This window comes from Macaca fascicularis, chromosome 15, assembly GCF_037993035.2.
Source record: "Macaca fascicularis isolate 582-1 chromosome 15, T2T-MFA8v1.1".
NCBI classification, from domain to species: domain Eukaryota; kingdom Metazoa; phylum Chordata; class Mammalia; order Primates; family Cercopithecidae; genus Macaca; species Macaca fascicularis.
The window spans coordinates 11,909,133-11,931,350 of record NC_088389.1 but is presented as its reverse complement, the minus strand read 5'-3'; the positions used below and the strand labels follow the sequence as shown (position 1 = coordinate 11,931,350).

The 22,218-nt window shown below is 45.5% G+C and overlaps 1 protein-coding gene across 4 annotated transcripts in view; it reads right to left on the bottom strand.

Moving 5' to 3' along the window:
• Positions 1–22,218, bottom strand: part of MED27 (mediator complex subunit 27) — a 217,900-nt gene that overhangs the window by 19,891 nt on the left and 175,791 nt on the right. For 3 of the 4 annotated variants that reach the window (XM_005580586.4, XM_045373976.3, XM_005580587.5), the window contains exons 5-6: positions 13,845–13,952; positions 4,067–4,108 (exon numbers count right to left, since the gene is read on the bottom strand). In XM_005580586.4, coding sequence (XP_005580643.1) covers positions 4,067–4,108; positions 13,845–13,952 — 150 coding nt within the window. Of the gene's footprint in view, positions 1–237; positions 1,257–4,066; positions 4,109–13,844; positions 13,953–22,218 lie in introns of those variants that run through there. The other variant, XM_045373975.2, reaches the window with a different exon arrangement.

Genomic DNA, 22,218 nt, shown 5'->3' with positions numbered 1-22,218 from the left:
ATACTTAACGTCACCCCATAAACTGTGCCAGGTCTCTGAATCTGCAAAGGACAACGTGGTCCCACCTCTGCATATGGTGCAGGGCCTGGTGGTGGCACAGGGAGGTCTATCTGCTGGCCACCAAGATGAACACGATGAAACAGGCACGGCAGTCACTTCCCTGGGATGGAGACTACACCACGCATGCTTTGTGCTTTCTACCGCCATCTCCCACAAGCTCAGTGATACAGAAAGACATTTTTGTTTTTTACAAGATCCCAAACTCATTCCATGTGATGATGATTAGTTGAAGACTTTATTGATAAAGGATTAAGCTTAATTCTGTATATTATTTTCCAATATGCTTCCTTCATTTGGCAGCAAATGGAAGACATTTTAGTAGGCAAGAGAGAGGACTCACTAATTTAATTCTTACTTGTCCCTGAAAAAAAAGGCTTCAACGTTATCTGCCTTTAGTTGTAATCAGAAGGCACTACCACCTCTCCCAATTGTGTTTCTTTAATCTGCTACAGGTCAATATCAGAGGTTAAGTCCACTTAGTTAATAACAGGTGAAAGGAGATGATAAAGGAATCTCAGAAAGGCTTCTGCACAAATACACATGATATGCCACTCACCAGTGACATAAAATTCCCATTCCTTAGAATTCATCAATTTTTACTACTTGAAACGTGTTACACAGACTGGAAGGGAGGAATTGGCGGATGCTCCTAAATCTCTCCAACTAGACTAATATCAAATTTTAAACACTTCTGCTTCAGAGTGTGTTTGTAATTTTAAACAAATACAAAGAGTGCCTGGCAGGTTATTTTCAAGGGAGGTAGGATAAAAATAGAGCACTGTCTTTCTAAATCTGCTTCACGAAATCTGTGTTTCACACATCTTACAACTTCCTAATACACTTTCTGCTTGCATTAAAAAATACAAGAACATTAAAAACAAACAGGCGAAAGTGAGCATGTGCAAGCTCCTCCCTCGTCAAGGGTATTGGAATGGAAATGGACCATTGTTAAAGACCAAGTTATGAGCTGCAATGCTGGCGGCCCTCGAGAAGTCATCATTCAGCCCTCGAGAAGTCATCATTCACCTTTTGTGGAGCCAGGAGAGGGAACTCATTGCAATACCACAGAGGACATGAAGATAAGGACCAGGTTGAGGGGAAAAACCAACCATTTTAACGTTCTTCACTATTAAAGCAGAGCAAGATACAGATAATGAGCAGTGTTCTTTCTCCTCAGAATATTTTTCAACCAGCCACTGGGGGAAAAATGACAAGGACAGTCAGCAGGGAAAATGTTAGCATTGAAGGCTGAGACCTTTTGCATGCGAAACAAGTAAATACCTCCAGTATGGTGACTTAGATAAGAACACTAAGATGAGAAATGTAGTTCCCTGCACTCAAGCCTGCGCATAACCACACCCTTCCTTCTTTTATGTTCCAGATCCAGGGACCAGGGAGGAAGACAGGGTGGGAAGGAGGGAGGAAGGGAGGGAGGCTATTTTCTCCATTACATTTCCAGGGAGCTCAGTTGGGTAAAGGGGTGTTAGAAGAGTAAAGCTATGATTTTCTTTGTTAAAACTTTATTTTAGAGCAGTTTTAGATTTACAGAAAAGCTGCAGAGATGCAACAGACAGTTCCCATGTCCCTCACCCCGTTGCCCCACTGTTAACATCTTCCATTACTATGGCACATCTGTCACAATGAAGAAACCAACACTGGTTACTCACTCATAGCTGAACTCCAACCTTTATTTGGATTTCACCAGTTTTTCCATTAGTAACCCCTTCCTACCTCCCCTACGACTTCTTTTTTTTTTTTTTTTTTTTTTTTAATGTAGTCTTGCTCTGTCACCCAGGCTGGAGTACAGTGGCTCACTGCAACCTCCTGCGTAGCTGGGATTACAGGCACCCGCCACCAAGGCTGTCTGATTTTTGTATTTCTAGTAGAGACAGGGTTTCACCATGTTGGCCAGGCTGGTCTCAAACTCCTGACCTCGTAATCCACCCACCTAAGCCTCCCAAAGTGCTGGGATTACAGGCATGAGCCACTGTGCCTGGCCCCAGTAGTAACCTCTTTCTGTTTCAGGATCCAGTCCAGGGTAGTACATTGCATTTAGCTGTGATTAGATCGTGAATCTATAACACTAATATAGGTTCCCTAAATGTGTGGTTTTCAGCCTCAGACTACTCCCCTAATCCTAGGCACCTGTCCTCTGCCTAGCCCTTATCACCAAAAAGGGGCCCGGGGGCGCTGTGGATTGATGTACAGTAAACACCACTAGAGGGTGGTCCATGACGCCCCTCTGATACTAAGTCCTATACTCACTGCTTAATGCACACCAGATTTTCTTCCGGGGTGAGGAAATGTTTTAGAACCAGACAGAGGTAGTGAATGTACACTATTGTGAATGCACTTAAAGCCAAGGAGCAGTCACTTTAAAACGGTTAATTTCATGTTATGTGAATTTCACCTCAATCTACAAGAGTCCTATGCTTCCTGACACATGGTGGACACAACCATTCTTCATCGTGGGGATAACTCGGACCAAGCTTTCAAAATCACATCCCCCTGTGTCAATCCCGTCAGTGGTTTCTCACTGAATTAAGGATAAAATCCGAATTCTGCACCAGGGCCTAGAGGTACCTCCCTGACCTGAACCCTGCCTTCTACCTCCACTTTGTTCCCCCTTCGCATGGCTGGCTCCTCCTTCTCACACTGCCTGCCTCAGTTTCCCCTACAAAGGCTTCCTCTGACTAGCCTAATCGGAAGGAGGCCCCCCTGTGGTTCCTGGCCACAACCCCCGGTTAATCACCTGGAGTTATTTGTTAGGCTTCCTTGCCTGTTGGGAGTTTCCTCTGTGGCCCTGGCATCTAACAGTGCCTGGCACATGGCAAAGGGGCTCAGTGGATACCGGTTTTTTTGTTTTTTTTTTTGAGACGGAGTCTCACTCTGTCATCCAGGCTGGAGTGCAACGGCACAATCTTGGCTCACTGTAACCTCTGTCTCCCAGGTTTAAGCAATTCTTCTGCCTCAGCCTCCCGAGTAGCTAGGATTATAGGTGCCCGCCACCATGCCCGGCTAATTTTATATTTTTAGTACAGACAGGGTTTTGCCATGTTGGCCAGGCTGGTCTTGAACTTCTGACCTCAGGTGATCCGCCCACTTTGGCCTCCCAAAGTGCTGGGGAGTGGATACCTGTTGTTGAGCTGGATGAGGGAATGAATGAGATAATGGCCAACTCTCTTATTTCACTACTGGATGAGACCAGAGACGGAAGATGGATGAGAACAGAAGAAGCGGGCTGCTGCCCTGCAGGGAGCTGGCCCTGAGTACTGTGGGGACTGGTGGGGGTGTGGCGGGGGGCACAGAACCCTCATCAGCCACAGCGCCTGAATTGGTCCAGGGAAGGGGCCCTGCACTGTCAGGAGCTGGGGGAATGAATTTTCTCTGGTCACTTTTCATTTTGTCTGACATTTCCCATAACAGTTTTTCATAAGGAAGCCCAATATCTGAAAAACATACAGTGTCCCCAGAGCACAAAGTGGGGAAGGGGCTGGGTGAGGGACTGCCAGCCTGCCTCCCTTGGTCCATCCCTTGGGCACCAGTGGAAACCGCTAGGGCTCTGAGAAATCGAGTTTTAAAACTAGGTTTTTCAGAATCCAGTTTTTGGAACATTTCAAAAACCTACGGTTTTCCTAAGGTATAATTTACATACAATAAGACTGCCCCTTTGTAGTAATATAGTCGTGAGTTTTGACAAACATGTACAGTTGTGTAACAACACCACAATTAAGATACAGAATATTCCCACCACCCCACGTTCCCTTGTGCCCCCTTTGGGGTCAATTCCCTGTACCCTCCCCTAGGCAACCACTGATCTGATTTCTGTCCCTAAGGTTTTGTTTTTTCCAGAATGTCATACATATGGAATCAGACAGTGAGCATCCTTTTCTGTCTGGCTTTTTTCACTTTTTCAAAAGCCTCTGTTTTGAGACCAATGTTTAAATCTCAAAGCATTCAGGTTTTCTCAATGCCACTTGAGTAAGAAGCAAAAAATAAAACTTACCTTCTGGAATACTTGATAGTTGGATTTGGACCATATATCAAGCTGAGGGGAAAGGAGAGAAGGATCATCAGCATCGGTCTTAGAATTCGGGACTTCAAGAAATCATATTGTAACTACTGTTAACCCTTCTTAAACTTGAAAAAAAATCTGATTATAGAATAATAGGATCTCAGGGTTGAAAAGGATCTTAACTGTCCGACTTAATTTCTTCTTTATCCATTTGTAGGTAAGTTAAGAAAAGCAAATGGAGGAATACAGGAAGTCACCTTGAGGGACCTGCTGCTTCCAGGGCTCCTGCAGGCTGATCCCCTGGCTCACTTGCAACTTTGATTCTCACCACGGCTCTTGCATTTCTCAATGCCAAGGTCAACGCTGATTCAGGCCCTTTGCACTTGCTGTGCCCTCTGCCTGAACTGTTTTTCCCATAAACCCCTGTGTGGCTTTTCTTATATCCCCTTAAGCTCAAATGTCACCTCATCAGAGAGGCATTTCCCAGTTACCCTATCAAAACATTCTTTCCGGTACCTGTTACCTTGATTCTCTTTCCTTTTTTTTTTTTTTTTTTTTTTTTTTTGAGATGGAGTCTGGGCTCTGTCACCCAGGCTGGAGTGCAGTGGTGTGATCTCAGCTCACTGCAACCCGCACCTCCCAGGTTCAAGCCACCCGAGTGGCTGGGACTATATGCGTGTGCCACCATGCCTGGTTAATTTTCATATTTTTAGTAGAGCTGGGGTTTCCCTATGTTGGCCAGGTTGGTCTCAAACTCCTGACCTCAGGTGATCTGCCCTCCTTGGACTCCCAAAGTACTGGGATTACAGGCATGAGCCACTATGCTGGGCCCTCTTTACCATTTCAAAATTTAAAGTTTTCGTAACATTTAACTGCCTGAAGCTCGATTATTCCTTTATTTACTTGTTTCCTGCCTGACTTGCCCACAGGATGGAAGTTGGTGAGGACAGGAGGCTTGCCTTCCTTCCCACTGCCTGCCCCGGTCCACAAATGGGGTCTGGCATGTCGTGGGCATCAGTAGGTCTTTTCTGAGTGGAGGAAAGCTGGCAGCATCCAGCTGCTGGGCACCTGTTCCATGCCAGGCACCGCACTAGGCCCTCCACACACACTCGTGTAATTCCCAGAACTGGCCCACGTGGCTGGTCCCAAGAACAGTCTTCCTCTCCAGATGGGGAAACAACAGCTCAGAGCCGTTCACGAGCCCAAGACTGTCTGGCGAGGCATCTTACAGATGGCCTCATCTGGTGGTGCTCAAATCCTGGCTGGGCATCAGAAGCCCCTGGGGGAAGGTTTTTGTTTTTTAATATACAGATTGCTCAGTTCCTCCCCTAGAGTATGGAATCAGTGGCTGGAGCGGGCCCAAGAGCCTGTTCCATTGTTTGTTTTGTAGCGCTGCTCCCAAGGGTAACTGACGCCTGGCAGGTCAAGAGCCCCTGCTCTAGGGCGCCCCTACTTGACGAATGAAGAAGCTGGAGGAGGTGTGAGTTGGCATGTGGGTAGGGCTCACAGTAAACCCAGTCCAGTCCTCCTCTGGCCACACTTGGTCACACACAGGGTACTTCAGTAGCTCATTCTAACCAAAACCATTTTGGTTTTTACTGGTTTGCATGATATACCAGATCAATGCCTTCTGTTTCAAGAGTTTAGAACAAATTAAGTACAGCAAAAATAGAACTACCCACAATACAGTGCTGACAGGGACGGTTCAAGGGCAATGAGGAAATGAGAAAGCCATCACTGTGTCCCATAGGTGCTAAAAAGTTGACTTTAATATATGAGTTCAAGAGCTGAGTGAATGGAACACCTGGTTAATGAGCCTCTGGGAACCTGCCTTTGGGGTTGGCCAGTGGTCAGGTAGAACCCTGGGCCATGGCGTTTTAGGCCTGTGTGGTGTATGATTGATTTTGGAGTACCAGAAAGCATTGGGAAGCCACTGGACAGAAAAAGTCCTTTAAGAAGACAGGACAGGATGTGCTACACTTGACCCAGAACACTTAGGAGCCCTGTGTCTATTCTGCGGAAGACACTAAAACCTGGCTTTCTGAAAACAGTGCTTGGAAATTAAAAGCAGGGCTGTGAACAGGCATATACATTTAGTTCTCCTGGCTTTTCCCTGTTCACAATTAGTTTCATGAAAATTTCACTGTGTCTGAAGACTTTCAGGACGGCAGAGAAGGTTAAGATGATTCTGAGGAGGCCACTCTACTACTGCAGGACAGGGCAGAGGTTTAGTTCATCGTACTCCATGACAAATCATGGAGGAGCTTTCACTGATCCAGCATTCATTCATTCAATCGGAAAAATGAACCTCAAGTTCACCCATCTCTCCCTACCCCCACTGCCTGCACCGATCATCTCCTTCTTGGATTGCCACAAAAACCCTCAACAGATCACCCTCTTTCTACTCTGGCTAAACTGCTCTTCAGAAAGGTGGTGTCAATTGCCAGTCAGTGCCCCCAACTTAAACCACTGGATGGAGTAAGAATTTTAAAGATCTTCCAGCGCTGGAATTACAATGTGACAGCTCAACAATCTGCAAGGGGAAAAGTGACATGTTACCTCCAGATAACTCTGAGGGAAACCTCAAAAGAAACATATGAAATTAATTCCCCATGTTATTAATTCTGTTGAAGAAAACTACTGTTGGGCAGCTGGTCATATTTGGGAGGATAAATCAGGTTCGTATTACTTTCTTAGTGCAGCAGTGCAGCCCAGGGCTTAACAAATGCAGCATTGAAAGATGATTCAGGGGTTGCAGGATGAATAAGAATGACTTTTGCATCTTTTAGTTGTACCCAAATCACTGCCAAGATGACAGGGAGAATCCAAAGATGCTAAATCTCAATTTTAGGAAGAGGAACACCGATGTCTGAACTTGGAACTAATACAGTTCTCCTTCCATTTTGAGCGCACAGCTGTTTCTTCTGAACTTCTTCACTGTTTACCCTTCCTGCCTGCTTACATCATACATAAGCAGAGCAAGACACAAACGCAGAGCCAAGAAAAACAGAAAAGAAGAATCTGCTGGGTTAAAAAGTTATAGCTTTTATCTTAAAGATAAACATATTTAAAAATCCTTCAGTATCTGCAAAATGTTTTAATTTTAAAAAATCTAGAGAAAACTACGCATAGGTTTAGTGAAAACGTGGCCTCTCCAGCCTCATTGTGGATTCTCCACACACACCACATTTATTCAAAGTGAGGATGATGCTCTTTTTAAAAGGTTTAAATATATTATTCAGGACCCTAGGGAAAAGCTCCTACCATCTGGGACAGAAGGACCTTAGACAATACGGTCTATTTACCTGGCGCGCATGGGTGGAAAAGAACCTCTGAACAATAGGGCCCTCTTTTGCTAGGAGTGCACAGCAGGTGGTTCGGACTTGATTTTCTGCTAGATTTATGCCAAAGAAAGCCAATGAAATGAGCATTCTGGAGTCAATGCCCTGCCTCTCCTCAGGGCCAGGAAGATTTCAGAAATTCATTTCAGGGAGCCAGGACTGATCCAAGTGAGTATTTATTAGCTTCAGCTTATTTGCTGCAGAGGCAGACATGGCTACCAATTCTTTGCTGGCTGCAATATTCAAAAAAGGAGCATTCTGGAAGCTGCAGACCTTCAGCCTGATGAACAAGAAATTATTCTGAACTATAGTGCCAGGAAAAAGAAAGCAAAGCACCCTTCAGTACTGTGAGCATTAGAAAGATCTGAAAACACAAAAGTCAACCTTGCGGTAATTGGTGGCTGAGTCTGCAGTCTCATAGCAGCCTCCTGGCCTCTGGGGATTGGAGTAAGTATTTTAAGGGTGGGTGGGGTGTGGTCTGTTCTCAGGTGAAATGAAAACAAACCCTGCAGATGACCAACTGCTTTAGCACAGACACATCTATTCTTAGGGGCAAACACCAAGATATCAAAAGACCTCTTGATACACAGGAAGAACTGGTGAAAATGGTGACAAATCAAATTTATTCACTGACAGGAACAATCAGAGCGACCCGATATCAGCAGGCAGGTGATTCTGTCTGCAATGCTGACCACCACCACCACCACCACCACCACCTCCATCACAACCAGCAAGGGCAGATGCCATTTACTGATGAAGATGATGCATTCGGCCTACCCTTTACCTGCATTATCTTTTAAAATTCCTTTGGTGATAACATGAGGTTGATAAAATCCTTTCCGATTCACAGATGAGGACACTGAGGCTCAGAGAAGTTAGGCAACTTGTCCACCATTGCAGAGTCAATGCGAGGTGGGGAATTTGAAACCAGGTCTGTGTGCAGAGGCCTAGCTCTTCCCCTGGGAGGAAGAGACTGCCTTCCAGCTAGATGGCAGGCGGGATGCTGGGGCTGCACGCTCCCTCAGCTGTCACTTACGCAGCTCTTCCGGGAGCACAGTTCTGCTTTGAGGCCTGCTGCTGTGACAACCACTGCCGCTAAAATTCATTTAACAGCACGTGAACATTTTGGCAGCTCATCAGGAAGTTATCAATTCTTTACTTCATTTCAAAAAACAGTGGAATAGATTCAAAATTATCTAAATAAAACTCATAAGCCACACAAGGTTCCAACTTTTAGAATCTTTATTTAGTAGCTTCATCTTGCAAGGTGAATAGGTGATAGGCCTATCTGTTTGGATAGAATGCTGTAAACCAGCTATGGTGACGGAGCTCTCCATGGTTACCCACGTTTTCAAAACCATAAACTTCTATGTGGTCACCCTCTCAAATCCGCCCACCCTCCCCAGAGAATACAAGAGTGAACAAGAGCCTCACCCAAGAACACAGTGTTACAGGTCTATTATTCTTCAACTTTTCACTTTCAATCAGGACATGCATTTGTTACTAAAAAACTGCTGAAAGCTCAATTTCAGGGCATCCTCTGCATATGAATTAAACTGGATTCCCCTTTCCCTGGCTTTCACCCTTCCCCCTAGAAGTAACAAGAGGCCATTTTTCTGAAGGTCGTCTGAACAATTTCAAAGGCTATAACAAATCAAAATGTTCCCTGCATCTGATATCAAACAGGGCTGATGCCAACACTTATTAGAGAAATCAGATTCAGCTCCCCACCCCCTCGACCCACATGCACACACACAGCCAACTTTGAAGTGGGAAGAATGCGGGGATCAGAAATTACCCTGGAGACAGCTCTGGCTGTCTTTGAAGGTTTCCTTTGATACCACCATTTCTTTTCCTCTCTTATGCTTGGAGGCTAAAAGCTGCCTTTTTTTTATTGATATGGGGTAATTAATGAAGCTATAGCATTAACATAACCTAAATCCCCTAATAAGATAAATTCAACCGAGACACATATTTTTTCAGTTAAGTCTGACTGGTATAAAATCAGGACAATGGCCAGGTATTCATCTTCAATCCTGCCTTTTAACATGCTGAGTCATGGCTCTTGCTACTCCCTGATTACAATGAATAAGTGGTTGGTAAGTCCGAAAGCATTTTTGTTTTATTAGACGAATCAGGTCCTTGGTATCAAAAATATGCATTGCAGGTAAAGAGACAGGAGGCTTGGGTCATGGTGGTGGTTGTTACGCAAAGTGATAGCCTTGCTGGGCTGGATTCTGATGGGGAAAAAACCTGCAAGGTCTGGAAATTAGGGGTGGTGCTGGGCCACTACAGCAGCAATAAGGATAATGAAACTTTCGAATGTGCTGGCTGCTTCAGGCTTGGAGGACACAGACAACCGCAGAGGCAGAAGTTAAGCCCATAGGAGGCTTCCTGAGCCACACCCAGGCCTCTGTGGCTGTGCTCCAGGAGACTGCAGCAAAACAGCCCCCTGCAGCCACCTAGGCACCAACTCAGCAAATGCAGGGCTGCGTCCCGGGAGCAGCGACGTCTCCAGCAACAACGTGCTCTTGCAGAACACATGTCAGGCCCCAGTGGCTCCTTCCAGACGCCACATTTCATTTGGGATGTGCCAGACAATTCAACACGCTAATTGCACTAATGCCTAGATTGTATATAAATAAAGTACACACAGAGTACTCAAAATAGAGCACTAATAATGTCTGCATGGTTTATTTTTATCATTTGTGAAGTGCTCTGAAAAAAAGGGGCTAATCAAATTGGCTAGGATGAGATTCTGGGTGGAGCAGTCATTCTGAGAGCTTCTCTGCCAAATGTGGTCAGTGTGTCCTTAAAGTACCAAGGGGCCTGGTTCTGTCAGTCTTGCAATTTCCAGTTTTAGGGTCTCTGCTTACTGCTTGGGCCAATGCATACAGTTGTAAAGGGGGACACAAGGCTTCCTGTCCCACCACATTTCTGATGTCAACCAGGGCCCCAAATGCACAGCCATTTTCCTTAGGAGGAAGAGAGAAGCTGGGCTAATCTCTCCTCAGGAGGGCCCGAGGTCTCCCTTTACTCGCGTGTCTGTTTTTATCCTTTGACTTATTTACGACTTCAATTCCTGGCGCTCCTTTTAGTCCCCATTTCTCATTTTTGATTCTCCACTTTGCATTCCAGCTTGAGCATTTTCATATCCCAAGTAGGCTTTTTCATCATCTCCTCCCAGACAGGACTGGGCTCCTACCATGCTCCTGGCACAGAAGTGCACCCTAGGGACAAAGAGTCACACGATGGAGCCTGTGCCCTTGAGGAGCTCCTGGCAGATGCAGGATTGAGATCCAGCCCTGTGTGGCGGTGGGCAACTTTAACATTCTAGGTCTCAGTCTCTCCATGTGTAAAATGAATCTAAGAGCAGCCCCTACGTCATGATGCTGTGAGGAGGATTCAACAGTCACTATGGGCAAAGTTCGCTTTGTGCAGCGCCTACCTGACCAATGTGTGTTAGTATTGTTAGTATTTTTATTAATTGCAAGATGGACATGCAAATAATCATGATGCACTAATTTTAGTACTAGTAAAAGATTGTTCTGAATTCTGTGGGTGTGTGGATAATGATGACTACACTCTGTGCTGTAAGGAGAGGCAAACCAGGTCGGCCATCTCTAGAGCCCATGCTCGTAAGCAAAGAGGCTCTTGGGAAAATGGAGACAGGATGGGAAGGAAGATGGCATTCAGCCAGTGTAAAGGGAAGAGTAAAACTTTGTCAGGTGGTCTAGGAGGGATCCCAGGGCAAAAAGCACAGGACGTGCAAATATGTGAAAGAGTCTGGCATGTCCTGGCAGCTACAGGGAGCACATGAGGCTGGAGATAAGATGAGGTGTGTGTAGAGAATGATGCCAGATGAGGTCAGAAAGGAAGGCAGGGGCTACGCCATGAGGCCTTGCAGAGGAGTCTGGATTTTATTCTACAAGCCAGAGTGTTCAGAAGTATGTTCTACAAAATGGCAATGTCACAATATGTTCTAAGAATAAAGGAAGACAAAAGAATTTGGTGGTCAAATAAGTTAGGAAAATATTGCATACTCTCTACTCCCTTAAGATATTCATAAAGCACATCAGCAAACTGGTTTCCACAGTAAAGAAACCCACTGAACTTTCTCTAACCCAGAGTTTCTCCAACTTGTTTGACCATGCATTGCTTTCTGCCTAACATCTATTAATAGCCTACTTTCCTACTTTGGGGAGGACTGCTTTGGGCAAGGGGGAGATGGCGAAAAGAAAGAGAATCATCCGCTCGCATGTGTATTTTAGGAAGACAGCTCTGGAAGCCAAGTGAAGGACAGACTGTGAGGGAAGCAAGACTGGAGACTAGAAGTGAGGCGGTGCGTGCATTCTTCAGTGCAGAGATAATGAGAACTGGAGAGGAGCGAGAGGGGTGGAGAGGGATGGGGGGCCCGGTTTGAGAGTTACTTAAGAGGGAGAACTGCCAGTAATCACTGACAGCCTAGACCAGCGGGATGAAGGGAAGGAAGGTTTAACCAGTTAGGTGGTGGTACTGTTAAACAAGATAAGGAAAAGAGGAGGGAAACTGAGTTTAGGGAGAGAGATGATGAGTTTTGTTTTGGACAGGCTAAACTTGAGGAACATGGGAAGAAGTCTGATCTAGAAACAAATCATGAGTGATCCTTGCGTGGGTGACATGGATGGGAATGGCCAAAGAGAATGCGCAGAGGGAGAAAAAACTCTGGGAAACTGGGAAGTCAAGGGTGAAGACAAGAAAGAAGGAAGTAACTGGAGCAGCTGAGGAGGGGCGATCAGAGGCATTTTGGAAGCACCATACCTATGAGACTCTATACTCCAAGACCATTGTTTTAAGTGTAGAATAAAAATAATACCAGTTATAATTTACTGAGTATCGACTAGATGGAAAAGTGCCAAGTGCTTTATGTGTATTATTTCGCACACTTTCAGGAAGGGGCAATTAAATAGAATGTGAAAGTCACCATGCAAAGTAGGTAAATTTCCACTCCTCCTTACGATCTCAATTCAGAGCATGCTTCATTTGCACCCTAAGTTTGGTAACTCTAGTAGCACGGTCCTGATTATGACTCACGTTTCTACGTATTTGTTCTCCATCTCTCCAATTCGCTTCTAAGTCCTTGGCAAGCAAGGGTTATGTTTTGTACCAGGCGTGACTATGAAGTTGTCAACTTTGAAAAAACCCAACAAGAATGGCATCTCAAAATGCCACTGCCCATGGTCTCTGCGAGGGTATACACTACCCTCAGTACTGCCTCTGCTGCTGACCGACAGTGTGGAACCTTCTGGAGCAGCTGTCAGAGTTTACAAATCAGACGCACAGACCATACCTGACTGATTACTCACTTTACACGCGTGCTCCAAAGACATTTGGTTTTTCCAAAAAGAAAAAGTAAATCTCCCTTCAATGAATGATATGGTATCAATGAGGAAATTTACGAGAACTGGGCACAGTCCTTGGAGCAGGAGTAGCATCCCATGTAGACAACACTTGTGTAGAATGTGGAAATGCTGGGTTACTTGTTCAAAACACACATCTCATTATATCACGGGCCATGCTTCTTATGGAACGCCCTGCTATGTGCTAGGCCACAGTTACCACCTTTTTTTGAAGAACATTCTATTCTCATTATAATGTGGCTGTTGGGTGGTGAGTACCAGTATTCATGCTAACAAACTTTTACGTTTTAATGAGTCATGAGGGAAGGAAAGGCTCCTGATGGGGTGGGGAGACCAGGCTCCGCGCTGAGAGTGGCCTGGCAGAGTGTGGGGCATCTCAGGCGGGGTGCTCATTACACTCCGGTGCAAACACAAATGAAGGCTGTCAGCTCCCATCGGCCTCCTCCGACGCTCTCTGTGGAGCCATATGGAGACTGTGCAGTCAAAAGGAATTAGGGGTTCACCTGGGTGAACTTTCCATGAAAGAAGTCACCCGTGGAAATAACACGTCTTTTTCAACAGCAGTATTCAATATATGCTGCTGTGCACAGCAACTTCCTAAGGGTGACTTGTTAGTTTTGTGGAAAAAGAGTGTCATCAGGTTGTGTCAAATGAACAGGAATTTTCCTCATGGTTCTAGGAAAAGCAAAATGCTGACCCCTGGGCTACTGAGGAGCTGTTTGACTTGGGGAAAAAAAATCCATTTCCTCAGAAGACACATTTAATGAGGCAACGGGGGTCTAAGGTGATAAATTAGAAATTCAACTAAGGGCATCAGGCTTAGAGGAAAAAGCAGAAGCTTGGTGAAAAATGCAAGCAGAGAGAACGAAATGTTTTTTCATAAAGTGTTCACCCTCACCCGGACAAATCTACGTTTGTTGATCATTTCCGCTATGATTGCTCGTTTTTAATGCCATTCATCTGAGACTCGACTACATTTGTTCTGGGATACAGAAAATCAAGGAACACGCAAGATTCCAGAATGCCTACCTTGCCATCTTCGGTGTAGACATTCTCGTTATATCCCTTTACTATTGTTCGATCAATGAACAGGCTCCGCATGACGACGATCACTTTCAACACCTTTCCCAAGGTCACCTGCCAAACACATGTAAGTTGACACTTGAGCACGCAAATCACACAACGTTGGGCAGGAGTGTGAGAAGAAATGACCACCTGGCCGATCCAGTGAGACTGGATTCACGGTGCTGGCCCTGTGGCACCTCCAGCACTGGAAAACGAACTCTCAGTAACAGCAAGTTCTTTCTGTAATCACTGAAAAATGTTTTGGGCCTCAACTTGTCTAACTTCCCTAAATTTATTTATAGTTTTGGCTTACAAACTCTGAGGACAAGTTTTACATGTTTATTATCTGCTGGAAAAAGTAAAATCCTTCCCCTTCCCATTTTAAGATTTTCTTTTTCAAAGGTGAGGATCCTACAATTCTGGCCATTACAGGATTTAGTGAGCGTGTTGTTTCGTACTATGTCGTGGCCCTACGTAGACCTATGCAATATGTACAGAGTACAATATACAGAGCAAAGGCAGGTACCAAATGCCTCTTGGTTGAACTATCTATTTAAAGTAACTGGTAAAAGTGGAAAAGCAATACCAAATAAAGTCAGGAGGTAAAAGGAAAGTAGCTGAATTTTATCTCCAAAAAGGAAACATGATCCTGGAAATACATTTAAGTGCTTTTACTCTCAGAACCTAAGCACGTATTATACATTAAAAAAAAAAAAATCCTAAAAAAAGTGCAGTTTCATGTATGCCAGGGTAAAAGGAACCTGCTGTGCTTGCTGGAATAGGCTCAGCACCAAGAATAGAAACAGCACCTTCCTTTCTTTAGGGACACTATGGTGTGGATATGGCTGTTTCCCCCCACCAAAACTCACGTTGAAATTTTATCCCCAGTGTGGTGTTGGGTGGAGGGGCCTAGTCGGGGGTGTTTGGGTCAAGGAGGCGGATCCCTCAGAAATGGCTGGGTCCCTTCTCGAGGTACTGTGTCCCTGCTCTGGCGAGACTAGATCGGCTCCCTAGAGAGTGGGCTGTTATAAAGCCAGGACACCCCTTGGGTTTTGTCCTTCACATGTGTCGCCGCCCCTTAGACCTTCCACCATGTTGTGATGTTTGTGATGCAGTGCAACACAAAAGCCCTCACCAGCCGGTGAAGCAGATACGGGCTTCATGCTTCTTATACTTCCAACTGGCAGAACTGTGAGCTTAATCTCTTTTCTTATAAATTACCCAGCTTCGGGTATTCTATTATAGCAACAATAAACAACATACGGATGAAGACAAGGGGCTCACGTAACTCTTCTAAAATGTTGCTAAAGCTTTTCATGTCGTATATGAGACCCTGGACGCAGACCCCAGCCCGGGACCCACCCGCCCATAGTCCGAGTTGCTCTGATGAGGCTTTGATGTCACAGAATTTGCTGAAGGAAAGCCCTGCTGAGCTGCACAAGGTAAGAGCCCTAGCCCCAGACAGCAATCCTGATCCTTCAACTCCAACCTGCCGTCAGTTTCTGGGGATGCCACCTCCAATCACCCCTTCCTCATGTCCCCATTCCTTGCAGTTTCCAACTGATCGTCCCCAATAACAACCTTCTGCTTTCCTTGATTAGCCCTGGGTATCAGTGAACACCTCCAACATTTGATTCCTTCAATAATTTCAAGTGTTAGGTTGATAGCTCTATTTCTGTATACTTTAAATAGTACTGAATGCAAACGTGGTAAGAAAAAATAGGTATTTACATTTAAGGGAACGCTAATAAAGACATCTCATTTCTGCATAACACTTTTAAATATTGTCACACCATGTAATGTTCAGTGGGTCTCTTTATTTTTTTATCATCCTATGTCCAATCAATGGGTCATTTTTTTGTGGAACTGAAAATCCCTATCTAAGGATGCCAATAAAACATGGAGGTAGAGTGAGTAACTCTGTCTTTACTCAACATGGAGCCTATTGGAAGAAAGGGAGGGAGGGAGAGCAACTGAGTTATAGTTTGTGTGTGTGTGTGTGTGTGTGTGTGTGTGTTTTTGAGACGAAGTCTCGCTCTTTCACCCAGGCTGGAGTGCAGTGGTGTGATCTCGGCTCACTGCAACGTCCATCTCCTGGGTTCAAGCAATTCTCCTGCTTCAGCCTTCCGAGTAGCTGGGATTACAGGCGAACACAACCACGTCTGGCTAATTTTTTTGTATTTTTAGTAGAGACGGGGGTTTCACCATGTTGGCCAGGCTGATCTCAAACTCCTGACCTCAAGTGATCCATCTGCCTTGGCCTCCCAAAGTGTTAGGATTATAGGCGTGAGCCACCGCGCCCGGCCGAGTTTTGTAGTTATAGGCACTGAAATCAGTACCTTCTCACTAGGCTAAAGTGAATGTAGGCCCAACACATTCTCCACAGGTCTCCTCTGGAAGGGCCACTGTTCGCAACTGCACGTTTTAACTTTCTTTGCTAATAAGCCTAGGTGACTAAGCAATTGTTTCCCGAAACACCAAAACCTGGCTGACATTAATTAAATGATAAATTGCCTTTGTAATTTAAGTTTCTTAAGATGGATTTTAGAAATACACACTAATAACACTAGAAATTTTATATGCAACTTTTTTTGTATTAAAAGTTAATTTTGATATTTTAAAGTTAACTAATACTTTAAAAAGTTAAAAATATAAATGTTTATTATGGAAAAATCTAAATGTGGAGAACAAAGGTTCTTCCTATCTTCTTGATAGTTGTTCCCGGTCTTGCGATAGAAAGAGAATCACTATTAACATTTTGGGGTACTTCCTTTCAATCATTTTATTATCAAAGGCTTATGGTTTTTGAATTTCTAACATTGTTATAATGAAACTATATATGTATATATATATATTTTTTCTGAAACAGAGTCTCACTCTGTTGCCCAGGCTGGAGTGCAGTGGCGCCATCTCAGCTCACTGCAACTTCTGCCCCGGGTTCAAGCGATTCTCCTGCCTCAGCCTCCTGAGTAGCTGGGATTACAGGCATGTGCCACCACGCCCAGCTAATTTTTGTACTTTTAGTAGAGATGGGGTTTCACCATGTTGGCCAGGCTGGTTTTGAACTCCTGACCTCATGATCTGCCCTCCTTAGCCTCCCAAAGTGTTGGGATTACTGGTGCGAGCCACCACGCCCAGCCATGTATATTTTCAAATCAAATTTTCCCTTAAAACTATGACAAGTATTGTTCCATACTGCTACATAGTCTTCAAAATCAATGTTGCATTGCTGCATGACATTCTGTTGAGAGGATATCCTATAATTTCTTTAACCATTCTCTTATTGGTGGACATTCAGGTTATTTCCAAGTTTCCCCTAATATAAATATGGCTGCAGTGTATACTTTTGTTCACAAAGTTTTCACCACATTTGGAATTATTTCCCTAGATGTGCAAAGTCGTAATTACTGTGGCAAACAATACAAATATTTTAAGGCTTTTGATATAATCTGCCAAACTGCTAACCACAAGGGTTATGCCAACCAGAAAGGTATGAACACACCTATTTCATTCTGCTCTTGTCAGCGATGGGCACTACTAAATCAAAACAAAACAAAGTAAAAACCAACAAACCCCTTCCCTGCCCAAAGTACCAACTTAATTGATTTTTCAAAACTTCTTATTATGGAAGATTTAAAAACATATACACGAGTAAATGAAATAGTACAAAGAACCCCATGAACCCATCCCAACTTCAACAATGACCAACTCTTGGCCAATCTTGTCACCTCCACCTCTACCTCCTTTTCCCTCCCTAAGTTACTCTTCTGAAACAAATAACAGCATGGTACCACTTCATCTGTAAATATTTCAGTACATATTTCTCGAAGGGTTCCAAAAGCACAAAAGCAGAACCATGACACCACATCTATAGTAACGCTCCAATATTATCAAGCAGCCAGTTCAGTGTTCAGATTTCCAACAGCCTCATAAATGCCACTTTATTACAAATCTGCTTGTATCAGAATCCAGATATGGCCCACACAAGGTGGCTGCCTGACACATCTCATAAGTCTTTCCCAAACTAAAGAGATGCCCTCCCAACCCCATGCCCCCATTTTATCTGTTGAAGAAACTGGGTTATCTCCTACGGAGTTTTCCACAGTCTGGATTTTGCTGATGGCATCCCGGTGGTATACTTTAACATGCTCCTTCTTCCTCTGTGTTGCCTGCAAATTGATAATAAGATGAGGTGCAGGCTTGATTTTTTTTTTTTTTTTTTTTTTTTTTTTTGCAAGATGACTTCTGGGGCTGTAGTAGTTTATGGATAGTCAGTATGAAAAGTCTTGCACTGGCTTACTTTTAGGATCTTCTGAATCCATAAAGCTCTATGAAGTTTGTCAATTCTCATTTATTTATTTATTTTTTTTGAGATGGAGTCTCGCTCTGTCACCCAGGCTGGAGTGCAGTGGCGTGATCTTGGCTCATTGCAACCTCCACCTCCTGGGTTCAAGTGATTCTCCTGCCTCAGCCTCCCAAGTAGCTAGAACTACAGGCACATGCCACCATGCCCGGCTAACTTTTGTGTTTTTTTAGGGTTTTGCCATGTTGACCAGGCTGGTCTCGAACTCCTGACCTCAGGTGATCCACCTGCCTCGGCCTCCCAAAGTGCTGGAATTACAGGCATGAGCCATTGCACCCGGCCAATTCTTATTTTTTATAGAGCCAAAAAAGATCCTGGTGCTCATCTAAGTTGAACAGGCATAGAATTATGGCTTGATGGATTTTTTTTTTTTGAGACAGTCTTGCTGTCTCCCAGGTTGGAGTGCAGCGGCACCATCTTGTCTAGTGCAACCTCTGCCTTCCAGGTTCAAGTGATTTCTCCTGCCTCAGCCTCTCTAGTTGCTGGGATTACAGGTGTGTGCCACCATGCCCAGCTAATTTTCGTAGTTTTAGTAGAGATGGAGTTTCACTATGTTGGCCAGGTTGGTTTTGAACTCCTGACCTCAAATGATCCTCCCACCTCGGCCTCCCAAAGTGCTGGGATTATAGGCATGAGCCACTGCGCCTGGCCTGGATTTTTAACATGGTCATAATATACCCAATTTTGGAGCCTAACATTTTGAGGCTTTGGAATCAGGTCTCGGCTCTGCTGTTGGAAAGCTTGGCCTAGCTACCTACCTACTCTGAACATCTAAATGGAGATAATGGCATTCCCATCTCAGATGACTGTGAGGAGTCAGTGAGACAATGCACAGGTGAAGAGGACAGCACAGGGAGTGCTCAGTGGCAGCTACTGTTACTTGGCCCTAACCCCTGTTTGGACTCAATGGAGGTGAAATAGTTTGAAGCCAGTTAACATCAAAGCTGGAACCAGAACTGCTGCTGTAGCCAAGTCAGTGAACTGACTGACCTGGCCCTTATGTTAATTTCCCTTCCTGCTGTCACTCCTGGGGCTACAGCAAGCTGAGAGGGGGTGACAGCTGTGCTGGACTTGAAGGATGAATAAGACTGTGGGGTCTGCTGAGTGACCAGTGAGCAGAAAGTGCCTGCAAGCCTGAGGGTTGGGCAGCCAGACCTCCTGGCGGTGGCCATTTGGTGTGCAGGTCAATTGCTCCTCCTCTCCAGCACTGGGCTTCAGGCCCTCATTCTCCACTTGCAGGCAGTGTGACCCAGGGCAACTCAGACAACCTCTGGTGCCTGTTTACTCAGCTGTGAAATGTGGTGGGAGCTTTTGAGGAAACTGAAGGAGGCGAGACCATGTAAAACTTGGGCCCTTGGTGCACAGCAAAGCTCAATGGCTGGTAGCATCCTTCCTCTTCGGAGTGTGGTGCGGCAGGAAGGGTAACATAACAGGAGCCCTCCTGGCTCTGCCATCGAGATGGAGCCTGGTGTGCGCTCTCCAGCAGTCCTCCCAGCCCTCACATCGCTCTACGAGGATTCCGATTCTCATGTATCTGGCGTGTGCCAGTTTCTAACGTATCTGGATGCACCAGGTTGTAGTGACCTTGAACTTTTTGATAGACTGATAAGGCAATGCGGCACATACAGGCCGATGGGCATCTTTCCACAAACTAGCCAACGCTGGTCACAGTCAGCAGCAAAACGCCCACCGACGGGGCTACAGGTCGGCTCTTGGCAACTGCTATAGGATACCACTAATAAAAGCTAATGCCATCTGGTAATGAAGCGAGCTTGCTGTTGCCAAGGTAACACTTTTCTATACCAAGCAGCACATTTCCAAAGAGCTCGCTCACTACTCATGGTAGAGAGTCAGGGAGGCACTATGTTTCCTGTGCAGGCATCAAGGTGCACTTGAAGAGGAAGCCCAGCCCGCCTCCCATCTGGCCGTCGCCTCCCCGAAGTGTATTTAGAAAAGCTGCCCCTGCCTAGCCCCCCATCAGGTCGGCTGCACTCTGGGCAGCGGGGGCTGAAACTGGTGGTCTTCTCTATCTGCTTTTCCAGCGATCGCCTGCCACGCTGTATTCCATGAGGAGAATTTCTAGTCCACTGTGGCAAGGCAAGTCACAAGAAAGGAAAGGAAAACTGGGAGGAAAGTAGAAAAAGTATTGAGTTCGGCTCTGCCAACTGATGTCGAACGAAAACCGAACACATCTGGTGGTGGAAATGATATCTCTACCGCCTAACCATGTGAGCTGAGAAGGTGAGAGGTCACTTAAAACGTTCTTCCCCTAGAACTCGTGTAGGGGAGCTTTGAAACTGAGCGGTATCTGTGTCTAGTATCAGGGGAGGTGAGCTGACCAAAAGCTTACCTGCACGAGGAACCCGGGCCCAGGTGGCATCCCCAACCTGGCAGAAAGCCCGTGTGTGGGGGGTGAAGGGAGGTAGTTCAGGGGTTTGTCAGTTAGACAAATGGTGGCATGTCTAAGCCCTGCTTTGGGGAGGGGAGTGTGTTATTAAAATTAAAAAGAAGCCAACTGTTTCTGTAAAACCGTCCATGAATGTTATTTTCTGTATACAAAATAAAAGTCTGATATGTAAGTGCCCTTAAGGGGTCTGTTGTAATTTAAATGATGTTTTTCCAAGTATAGCAGAAAGAAAGAGGGAGAGGGAGAGAGAGGGAGGGAGAGAAAAAAAGGGTAAGAGAGAAGGAGGGAGGGAGAGAGAATAGAGAGACACAGAGGAGGAGGGGGGAGACACAAGGAGAGACGGGGAGAGAGAATGAGGGAGGGAGAAGGGGGAAGGAGGGGAGAGAAGGAGGAAAGGTGGAAAGGAGGGGCAGGCGGGCACTCCTCAAGGAGATTTAGGAAGCGTTTTCCTTCGTACAATACTGAGAGCCTTTCTCTTTGTACTAATTCCAAACAAAGAACAGGCTAAGGTGAGTGAGTGCGGTGAGCAGTGTCCTGCTGAAGAAATGTCTGTACTGTGTACAACACTGGGCAAGGACACTGCTTCACAGAATCACAGAACTGCAGGGCTGGAAAGGATGTGAACAATCATTATCTCTAGCTCTCCCATTTCTAAAGAAGGAAACTGAGGCCTAGGGAGGTTAAGAAGTATCAAATATGGCTCCTACCTTAAAGAAGGTGACAAAGCCGACATATGCCTGGAGTCACTGGAGGGCACCTGAAGTGCTCTGCCACCTGGAGCTCACAGTGTGCTTGAGGAACGAAGGGAGGAGGACACTGCCTCACTGAGCTGTCTGGCACAACCAGAACATGCCTGGTTCAGCACCTGCCCAGTGCGCTGCACATTTTGAAAGGGTAGAGTTGGCTGTATAGATGAGCAGTTCCCAAATGGGGTTCCAAATGGGGATCTCCTCTAAGGGGTGTTTTTAGATGTGGTCTGTAAAAACTGATCAGTGCCCCTACACTTTTCCTGGGGGTCCTTCCTCCGTATCATGCAGATTTACCCCTTGGCTCTGGAACAAGGGCAGGTGCATGCACACAGGGCAGGCAACTTCCTCCTCCGTCTGCCTAACAACCCCGGGATTCAGCCCAGGCAGGTGTCTCATTCCCATTCTTAATAGAAGGAAGCTGAAGTTTTGAAAGATTTGAGTCCAAGGTCACTGGTTTTCTGTGAAGGGCCAGAAGCTGCCTCTTGCTGTTTCCCTACCTCATGCCTGGCCCATGACCCCACATCCGTGTCTATAAATCACAAGCAACGGTGACCAAAGAGCCTTGAGTCATGGACTCCTCCAGCCACCCAGCAATCCTCCTCCAGGGCTCTGTTAAGGGGCTCAAAGCCTTGCCAATCGAGACTCCTGGCTTCCCTCACAAATGACTTCATACACACAAAGCTGACCCCATCTCTAAGACGCTAATAAACTACTTGCTCCTCTAATTTTAGCTTTTTTTTAAAAAGCTAGCACTCTGAATTCTGCACAGCTGCTAGGTAGCCCTGACAGAGTCGTGCTGGGCGGAATTGTTCTCTTAAC